Source organism: Anoplopoma fimbria, chromosome 19 (genome assembly GCF_027596085.1).
Source record: "Anoplopoma fimbria isolate UVic2021 breed Golden Eagle Sablefish chromosome 19, Afim_UVic_2022, whole genome shotgun sequence".
NCBI lineage: Eukaryota > Metazoa > Chordata > Actinopteri > Perciformes > Anoplopomatidae > Anoplopoma > Anoplopoma fimbria.
Genome location: NC_072467.1, coordinates 9,493,634 through 9,504,742, shown reverse-complemented (window position 1 = coordinate 9,504,742; position 11,109 = coordinate 9,493,634). Strand labels below are relative to the sequence as shown.

At 39.6% G+C, this 11,109-nt stretch overlaps 1 protein-coding gene across 1 annotated transcript in view; it reads right to left on the bottom strand.

The window, feature by feature from the left end:
* Window positions 1–616: 616 nt before the first annotated feature.
* The window catches only part of tmtc2b (transmembrane O-mannosyltransferase targeting cadherins 2b), an 89,605-nt gene continuing 79,112 nt past the window's right edge, over window positions 617–11,109 (bottom strand). Inside the window, exons 11-12 of the mRNA XM_054619901.1 lie at window positions 10,301–10,364; window positions 617–2,965 (exon numbers count right to left, since the gene is read on the bottom strand). Of these exons, the coding sequence (XP_054475876.1) occupies window positions 2,786–2,965; window positions 10,301–10,364 (244 nt within the window). The 3' untranslated portion in view covers window positions 617–2,785. The remainder of the gene's footprint in view (window positions 2,966–10,300; window positions 10,365–11,109) is intronic.

The following is an 11,109-nucleotide window of genomic DNA, read 5'->3' as shown; positions in this document are numbered from 1 at the left end:
TGTGTTATGAGAAGAAGATTCAAACTGGACTAGACAGCGCAGGCAGCCTGTGTGCATTCCAGTCCAATAAGGAAAGCTGGGCACCATAGTGAGCTCCGATCAGGGGAGCAGATCTTCCATGTAGACATGTGAGAAACATCACAAGGCAGACTGCTTCGTTCTCAGGGAAGGGCCTTTTGCTTGTCAGCGGGGTTTGAATTGTGGGGGTAGTTGTAATCGAAACACACCAGCCATATGTAGACACTGTGCTACCCCTTCCATATGGGATTATTTAGGCGTCTTCTCTGTTGTTCAAGGATCAAAGAGGAGGAAGGAGATCCATTTGAGTTGATTTTATGACACATTTTAGCAAATTTACAGGGGGGAACTTTAAATGCCCTTTAAAAGCTGTTCCACAGCATGCAAAACCACCCCATTAAGTCTGCTATCCCACATGGATACAAAGGAAATCTGACTCAGTACTGTACACGTTGCTAGTGTGAAGGGAATGGGTGTTTCTGAATGGCGGTGAATGTTAAAAATCAATATGAAATCTTTAAATGAATCTGTAGTGTAACTTAAATCTATTTAAAAAAACGACTGCACAGGACCCAAAACAAAAGGAGAACACCATCAATTTATTGTGGAAAAAGAAGCAACATTGATCAGAAAAAAAAAGTATTTTCTGGCACATTGTTCATCTTTATATTACAAAAAGGAGAAAAAGGCTACAAATCTCGATAATTTATACAAATACAACTTTCAAAAATAAATCTTTAATTTAGTAAACGCTCTGTGAACAAGTTTCTGCAATAACCCACCGCTTGAGATCCCTGAGCAGAGACACAGAGTGAAACACTTTTTTTTTTACATCTTTACTCAAGCAATAACAATTATCAGTGTTTGTTCATAAACACTTTATATACACGGGAGAACTTAGCAAGCTCTTTGACGAAGGGGTGTGTGAGGTGAATGTGAACTGTGACTATCTTATAGAACACATCACTAGTGACCATCACAGTCAAAAACAGAACAGAGTGAATGCAACACGTGAAATATATATTCAACATTTCTATCTTCCATTGTAGGTGTTACTTTGAATTTACCAATAATTAGCCACTTAACTGTATTTTCTCAATGAGAAACCACATCCGCTAACTTTCTTCATTTTATATGTAAAAACACAGTGCCAGCTGGTTCTGTTGCTAAGGTAACGCACAGCAATAACTTACAATGTTTAGACTAAGGACACAGAAAGCTCAGGAGGTTTGTGGCCAATAACAAACAAGTGATATCAAATACTGTACATATTCTTACTTCCCGCAAGGTGACCTTTCACTTATTGTATGCTGACAACAACAAACAAACAAATAGATGTTAATTACACGGATTATATACAAATAGAGACTTTAAGACTGGAGTTTTGACCATATGGGAAATACTTCATGTAACAAACCAAACTTGCTCAGTATCTGAGATTTCATGTTAAGTCTGGCTACTTTTTTGCTGCAAGATCTTCTGAATACTATAGACAATGTAGGTATATATTAGGATTCATTTATACAAAACACAATGAAATTAGTTTTATTCCAACAAAAACATAGGCATCAAAACATTTCCCTCAGACGTGCTTTGTCTGTGCATCGTTCCGTGATGAAAAGGTGTGCATCGGCATAGCTTTTGTATTTGGTTAGAAAAACTCTTTCATCAGTTTCAGTTCCTCACACTTGTTTGTCAAAACTTCAAACGTGTGGGGAGACGTGTACCAAACTACTGTACCAGTCTCTTTGTTATTTCAATTCATACCTTTTAATTGTTGCAGACAAATGGGTTGCCATGGTGACTTGGCTCCTTGCCAATGCAGGACAAGAGGCAGAAGTGGTAAAATGTCCACTTGTATGCTTGTGTACACTGCTGTAGAAGACTCACACCTTTTATTATAAGCCAGTCCAATGTGAACAGAGTCACAAGTCCTTTGCTTTTGAGTTTTCTTGCCAAAACATACTGTATTTGGCAAAGTCCAGCCTTAGTGGAGCTTTTAGAGGCTATTGTTGTGCTGTACTCGCTACCAAATTAAATTCCCTTTTTCAAGTTTTCACCAAATATAAGAACATCTGCTACAAATGGTTTGAAGTGATGGTGCTTATTTTTTTTATATGAAGAAGTGTGTGTAATCTAAGTGAGTCTGAGTTTTTTGTGATTTAAACCTCATTTGGGGACGTTGGATGGTATATCCAATTCTCCACATTGCCTTTTTTTTCATTATCAAGATTGAAAACGAGATCAAACCAACAACTTTATTAAATTGTGATGGAAAATGCCCTCAGTGCAGTGGTCTGAGATACTCTTTTATATCTTATCTCACACTGCTCAGGGGCAAATTTTAACTCTCTGAACAACTCTTTATTTTGGAAAATAAAACCTAATTCATCACAAATGTTGAAGGACGTACCCACTGTTTGGTCCTACTTCAAGTCTAAGTGCTGTAGTTCTAAAAGAAAAACAAAAACAAAGAAGATGTTCCTGTGGGAGCACTAATTCGAAGAAAGTTCTGAGGAGTCCAAATACCACGCAGCGCCTGCCAAACTGTGAGCGATGCTACTGAGAAAAGCTGCTGGCCTGAGGTGTATGCAGAGCTCAGGAATTATTAGAAGGGCTGTGCGGCACAGTCATGGTCTCTCTGAGCAAACATCCTCCCTGAGTCTCTTCCATCTTTCCTGGATGAGAAGAGAGAATGAGGAGCGTGCGAGCCGTCTTTTCCCCCCAAGTCTGGTGTACAGATGGCAGGTAGGCGGGCAGGCTGAGCTCAGGGGCTCATGGTCCTCAGGCCCTGTTTCTCCATTATGTTCCACAGCTTACGCAGGTTAGACTGGGTGATGGTGTCATCCGGTTTCAGTTGAAGTGCTCGGAGGTAATTGGCTTCAGCTTCTTGTAGCTTCCCATTGAGGTGGAGGATCGCCCCCAGGTTCATCAAGGCGGCAGGATACTAAAAGCAAAAAAAGGGTATTAGTCATTTTAGGACAAGTTCAGTTTCATAAGTAGCAACACCTCAGGGCAGCTTAAAGCTTTGTTCCAAGGATGCATGGTCTTTTTTGTTCAAGAATTACAACGCAGGACTCATACCCTGTTGTTTAGAAGAAGGTACAATGGTTTCAAAATCAAATCTTTACTATTTTTGTTCACTTTTTGGTTTTGGGCGTTTTTTCTTGTTGTTGTTACCATTGCTGCCCATGTGGTCAAGTACTCTCTCTGTTCCCAGTAAGTTTGCATTGGAGTAGTTTGGCTTGTTTGGCTGTGTCACATGTTTTATATGTTCCTTTCATGTTGCTCTCTTGCATTGCACTCTCAAAAAATAACATATAGAGACAGCAGGTACAATAAGTATACACACATTGAGTCATCTTCTAAGTGATAGCTAGAGTGAGTGGACTTAAGGATAATAACGCTTATTTACTCACCAGTAATGGTGTGTTTAGAGATTTCATTTAATGAAAAATTCAAATTTTACAACATCAGAGGGCATGAATGGATAAGATAAATAATGCATATTAAGTTTTGGGGGTGTATTAATAATTTAACAGGGAAAAGAGTTTTACTTGAAATGTTTTTCTATCACTGAGGCACATCCAGTGAATTGTTATCAGGACTACAGACATACAAACATTGAACAGATGCTATTTCTGAAAGATAGATATTTAAACACTTTAAAATATAAATCTTATAACAAGACCAGTGAAATATGACATAGTCGATGACTACAAGAAATTATAAAATAAACAGTTACTGTAAAGAACATTTGGTCATCTTTTTGAAGCTATACAGCAGACACTAACATGTTATTGATACGTTTGTCAGATCACACAGACTGCGGTGCAGTGTTTGGAGTTCGGTAACCATGACGACTTGCGTGTTCCTGTGTCTTGTCTGGGGCCACAGATGTCAGAGGGAGAAACCACCACTTTGAAGTGGGTCTAGAAGAATATACACCAAATTGCTACTGGTGCCAAGGGGCAGTTTGATGGGCGGGTGAGTCATGAAGACATAAGTACAGGAAAAGTGTCAAGGGTGCAATCACGGTAAGACTGTGAAGTAACTGGGCCAAAGGAGGGGCCACATCTGATCTCCATTTTAGTAAGAAATGTGGAAAAGATGTCTAATCCTGTAGCAGAGCTACTGTTTTACTGCTTGAGACTATTGCAATTTCTGTAATTGCCATTCCTAGGAAACAAGGAATGTTCAAATAAAACAGTCTTAGCAAAAATGGTTCTTTTATTGCAGTGTTTGTGAGTTTTCTTATAATCTTCACCCCCTTATAGTTGTCAGCCCACACCCCATCATTGTCACATGGAATGGCACATGATTATGGCATCTTGACATATACTGAGTGTTCTACCACATGCCTAAGCCTTAATTTCTTCCTCATGGCCTATTAAATAATCAAGAGTAATTCCTAGAGCAACACTCTTGCACGAGAGAATAGTGTTTGTCTATAAATGTTATGAGAAATGTGTGGAAATGTGAACCATTCACAATTTAACAGCAGTGCTCCATAAAAAAGTAAGACCTTACCTACAACACTGTACGTCTATAGCCGTGCCAGTGGCTCTGTGAGGTGGTGCTTTGAGCTTAATGGTAACGTCACAGTGACAATGTTAACATGCTGATGATTAGCAAGTAATGTTGACACTGTTCACCTTCTAAGCTTACTGTTTTAGCATGCTAACATTTGTTAATTAGCTCAACAAAAGAGTAGAGCTGAGGTTGATGGGAATGTCACCAGTCGTGCAGGCATTTTGCTGTAAATCAAAGAAGGACAAATAACAAATTCTGACTTGATGAAGGCACTGGAGAATAAGTAAAATGTTCACTAGTTATGACAATTTATCCTGAGGGGAACATGAATGTTTGTACCAGATGTCATGGTAATTCATTCAATAGTTGTCAAGGCTTTTTACTCTAAACCACACGTCTACTTTACGGTGACTTTTAAGAACAAGTCAAGGCATCACGAAAGTTATTAGGATTTATCCTCTGGGAACTATGAATGTCTGTACCAAATATTGTTCCAATTTACCTTTTAGATGTGAGGTATTTCACACAAAAGGTGACATTTTGACTAAGTGGTGCTACAGGAATCACCATGTCTTATCAACTTCATCCTCTGGTGATCATGAAATTCTGTACACATTTCATGGTTTTCATTTGTTAAGATATATTGGTTGTGACCAAAGCTGCTAGCTGGCAAAAGTAAAGATGAGTAAAAAACACGTAAAAAGCCTTCTACATGTAACTGCATGACTTGCCAAAAAAGATTCAGATCCAATTCAATTAATGTTTTATAAAATTAAAAATTTGAAACACAAACTTCTGACCATTTAAACCTTATTGTGAGTTTCAAGTTTATTCTCTGCATATCCATGGTTTAGTTATCCATGCATAAAGAACCTTTTCAGAGAGGTTACCAAACACAGACTCACATCATATGGCCATTTATCTTGCCCTGTCCTCACTGCAGGTTGTGAGAACTCCCCTCCTTTGGCTGACTGTTCCACTCTTGTCTCACAAAACTCTGAAAACATCTCTCTATTTTTCCAGTGTAAAGCTTGGATGAGTGATGCTCCATGCATGGGAATTTCAATGAAACCAATATGTCCAATAGTGCTGCTTTTCTCATAGGGAGAATTAAATTGATTGATAAATCAAAGAAAATAATCCTGTAGTCCAGTTTTCCACACCACACATATAACACATGCTACTGGCCAAAGTAAAGGCTGGCATATATATTAGAAAGTTACTAGATACCAGTTCCCTATACTCATATTGTGCAATTACATTAATCCCCAAGCAAATGATTGTTCACAGGAGCAGCCAGAGTTCTTTACTTTAATGGCCGGGGTAATTCTAGGGCTGTTTGTCCAATAAATTACCTTCTGTTTGACACACCATTTGAAGGTCAAACCACAAAATAACGCTGGGGGATCCATTTGCAAGTTCAGGGATTTTTACAACTCAGAATAATGTTGGCCAAAATATATAACTGTTTATACATATGGACATAGTTGGAAGTGACAGTTAAGGGGCCACACACTAATACTGTTTCCACAATATATTTATGACAAGTAGGTGTAAATTGGAACTCTGGTGTTAATTCCATTTTGTGGAGTTGGTTTGGATCCAGTGTTAGGTGAATTGTCACTTATCTTCAGTCAGGGGCTTAGATTTGGTTTCTGAAGTAGGGGGAAATCATGAATAACTTTTTATTGATCATAATAATAAAATAATAAATTATGCTATTTAGGTTGTTATAATATTGGTATGATTTATTTTTAAGGAGAAATGTCTCTAAAGAAAAACAACTTGATTCATTTTGGACCAAAATGCAGAGTAGTTGGAGGACTTAAATCACAGGCAGCATGGGTGGCACCAACAATCACTCCCTGGAAGGTAGGACAGATTGTATTTTGTATGTAGGCAGAAATCACTTGCTACTGCTTGTAAAGCTTAAATGTTGTGAGCAGAGGAAATAACTTAAACAGGCCCTATTATGCTATTTTCCGGGTGCATATTTTCATCTCAAGTTACAGTAAGAACATGTTTACATGCGTTAATGCTCAAAATCCGCCTTGTTTTTCTCATCCTGGCTGTCCTGTAGCACCTCTTCTCACCCTCTCTCTGAAATGCTCCGCTGTAGCACTTGCTCCTCCCTCCAGAGAGCAAAGTCTGCCCTGATTGGTCAGCTAGCCCACTCTGTTGTCATTGTTCACATTTCAAAAAACTCTTCCTCTGGAGCATGACAAACAAACAGCAGGTCACAGTGGGATTTGAATCCGGGTCTCCTGGGTGAGAGACTGCTTTCATAACCACTATACCATGGTAGATGAGGACTTTCACGCCGTTTCTCTTATATGTTGTCTGAGTGTGGGCCAAACTAGCCGGAGAGTTTTACGTGACTTCTGTAACATTGTGATCTCATAAAGTTACGAAAGTAAAGGAGAGAATTCAATAGAGCCGTTTCAGGCAGCTCAGGAGCAGTGATTCTGAGGGGGAGGGTTACTCCTTTTGGGCGTGGACTTCAGGTTTTACACTCGACAGATCTTATACATGTACAAAAATATATATAACACACTAAAGAAGAGGGAAAAAGTGGAAAAGCATAATAGGTGAGTATCTTAACATGCTTATCAACTCAACACCCCTCCAAGCTGGATTTTGAAAACCTTATGACATTTTGAAAAGTGATGGGAAGATGTCTCCCCCAACCCCCAAGAGAAAATGATGTCCTTGGCCTCAGTCTGTTTCTAAGATGTCAGTTCCCAAGGTAACATGACTCAGAATAAATTGAGTCATTAAATGAATGAATGACAAAGGTCAACTAATACCCAGCTTGGCATGGGTAGAAACAACTCCTGTAAATCCCATGTGTGGATTTTATTGCTGGCAAATGTACACAGGAATATTTCAGTAACAATTCAAGCTTCTTCTTTCATTCTCTTCAGCCAATGGCAACAGAGAGCAGAATGTTCTCACTAGAGCTGCAACTACTATCTGTTGATTATTACTTTGATTAATTTGTTCTATGGGCCCTTAAATGCTCTGTCACTGGAAGATCGGGGTAATTTTATCCTGTATTTGATCAGATATTGCTCAAGTTTCTGTTGGGATGAAAGGATTCACTTTTGACTGTCTCTGACAAATAGCATGAAATATTCCAAAAACTCAACAACGTAACGTATACCCATTGTCTCGACCTTAATTTCACCTAATTAGCGTTAACTAAACCTTCCGCCTCCGGCTGATTTGTGTCTGTTAACTCAGTCAGACAAATGTGCAATTACAGGTTGATTAAAAGCGTGACGGACCCGGGTGACATCCTTCTGTTTTCCCACTGTTTTGTGGTGGACCAATGTAGCCGGGCATTAGCTTTATCAAGCGTTAGTTTTCAGATTGCTTTATCAGGGATGGGCTTCATTGGTCGATCGAAAAGAGAGAACAGACAGAAGACTCTACTCTCTTTTACGTTTTGTTTTTATATTAGAACCTGTAATCTTGCGTTTACCTCTGCACTTTTTACCACTATATCGTTGGTCTCTGACTCTGATTCTTCAAATGTTTACCCCGGCGACAAATAAGTTTGCGTCATTTCCTGTTATTCATCACGTTAGCTGGCTGGTTTACTGCCCCTACGGAGACGCTATCACAGTGTGTTTAGAAACCCAACTAATGGATACAATAGATTGAGAGATTTACCTTAGAGATTAAACAGTTTGTATGAATGGCCCATAGGGAGCAAGCTTTAACAAGATAAAGTCTTTCAAGAAAAGAGCACATTTTGGATGGATGAGAGGTTGATGAAGATGTGTGCCCACAATTCTGAAATGTGCTTCTGATCCCTGGATTGAAAGTTAACCGACTCCTGGTTTTCCTCTCAGTGCAGCTCAAAAGATTCTTCTCCGCCCATGCAGGACTTATCAATTCCCAAGTTAAGTTTCTTTCCCCAATCTCCCCTGTAGGCTCCCACCATTCCTCACCCAAACCTTTCTCCCCCTACTTTATAAAGCCACGACTTTTGTGATTTATAACCTTACTCCTGCATTCTTCCTCACCCTTGCAACACTTGCAACTCTCTGCAAAACGTTCTCTTGTCAAAAGCTTTCATTTTTTTCTCATTTCCTGCTGCTCTGCAACTTCTCTGCCTGCCTACCCTTCCCAAAACTGGCATGTAGCAGCAGAGGCATGACCAGATGTGGAGCATATTAGCCTAGACCATAAAGAAACATATGCTGTGAAGGCTGTGAGGGTAAAGAGTGAGGCGAGGTTTGGGAATGACCTGATCATAATAACTTAAGATTGACATGTGGGTTAAGAATAGGGTGCAGAGATTGACCAAAGCAAACCAAGCATCCACTGGGATTTAGCTCATCTAGATAGAAGGAATTGTCGGATTTAGGGAGTAAATCCTTCGAATAGAGGGACTTGTCCAGTCACTCAGAGCAAGCAAAAATATGTGCTTAATATAAAACACCAGTGCTTTTGGAGAGTGAAGAGTCAAGCCGCAGTAAAGCAAGACACGAGTAATTAAGATGGACAGGGGACATGGCTTAAGTCAAGTAACATCGGAGAGAACAAAGGATAATTGTAAAGAAGATAGATGAAGATGCTAAATTCAGCTGTAAGCAATACACATGACAAAAGGCATCCAAGCAAAAGTGACCAATTAGTGGCAAAAAAGTGCCTCTTTGTGTGGATGTGGCCATCTAATGTGTGTTTGTACAATTACAGATGCCAAGAAACAGTCATGAGAAAATTGTACGGATCTGCCCCAGAAATAGAACTGTAAGGAACACAAACATCCTCAGCACGGTTTTACAGAAGCGCATATCCATCACGTGGAGGCAGGATAGTGGTCTTCTCAATGGCCCTACCTGTTTCCTCACAATAAGTCGACTCTTTCTCAAGGTGATTTCCAAGTTTTTAAGAAAATATCCTTTAAGATTTCCAAACCTTTCTTTAAATCCAAAGGTTCTATGTACTTCGAAAAAGTAGAGAAACAAGGGAGTAGTTCCTTGAGAGCATTCCTACAGCACAAAGAGGAATTTGTGCTAATTATTAAAGAGAATCTGTGGAAACACTCCCACAATTCACCTGAAACTGATGGTTGTCTTAAATCATTCATGTTTAAAATATTTTTTCTTAGATCACATCTGGGTTTAATTTAATTAAAACTCTTTGGCAAAAGGTTAACGCTACATTGACACTTAGAACAACGGAGATGTGATTGCAGTTCAATTTCATGGTTTCAGTGGAAATCTTACATTTGATCCCTTTGTTGTACTCAACTTTTTATTTGTCTTTTAGTTTTCTAACCAAACTTTTATTTTCTGTACAACATTGTCCAGATATATTTAGATCATTAGTCGTAAACTGACTTATTCTAATCATGACACAGGAACAAACATATTTTGCCTCCTCTGCGGCCCTCACCTAAACAACTGGACCCCTCCTGCCAAAGCTCTCAAAGACTGGACCCCATTCATTTTCAAGATGTCAGAGTCAACTGACTGAGTGTTGTTATCATTATTCTTTTCAATCTACTTACCCTGGCCTGCCCTTTGAAGCTGATGATGGATGCTACACAAACAAACCTCTGAGCTTAGTAAAAACCTAGCCCCCCCATCTTTCTGAGACTCACTGACAATGAAGGCCGTTGTGACAAGGCAGACCGGGCAGTAATAATATTGGAAAGCCACCCAGACCGTGATTGCACATTATCTATCAGGATAAATAGTAAAGGGGCTGATTAGCTAGTTGTGGTTTTACTCACACTGGGTCTCAGGCTCGCTGCTTGTCCGTAATACTTCTCAGCTGCCTCATTCAGGCTGGCTTGTCTGCAAAGGGAAAACAGAAAGAGGCAATCATTACTCATCTTTATTGCTCCTGGCTTCAGAGGAGGCCTCGAACCCTGCATGTTTACTGGCACTCAGGGGTCACTGAGAAAATAACAGGAGGGAAGAGCATGAGGGACAAGGAAAGCCAATCCAATCACCCGTAGGGTTCTCCTCTGATAGCATCTTTCACTTGATAACATCTGTGCTGAGCAGTGCACAGCAAGCACTTTCTGCCATATTAAACCTTGATGTCAGGACATTTGGCTTATTGGAAAACTTGAAGAAAACTCATTATCAAACCAAGTTTGATCGGGAATATTCACTGTACATTTCTGTTTACAGCTTGTGGGGGAGATTGTCGTTTGACATGCTGGCTGGATACTGAGACAGTGAAGGAATGAAACAGTGTGGAAACACATAGTAATTTAATGATACTATCATAACAACCTGGACAGCAGAGTAGATGGCGCAGATGCACCAAAACACACTGCATATGCCACACTGCGACGAATATTGACTTTTGGGGCAGATGGCTTATCAGCATGAGTCCATGGTACCAGAAATATTTTGTTCCTGAGGACATAAAACCTGCAGTCAAGACAGGATGTCCTATATTATGCTTTTTTTTTTTTACCTTCTTTCATAAGCCCTTGCTCTGCCTACTGTTATACAGAAACCTGTGGCTCCTCTGTCACAAGGCCTTTCCTGTTATTAATGCTCTGGTATCTCAGAAATCACCTTTACG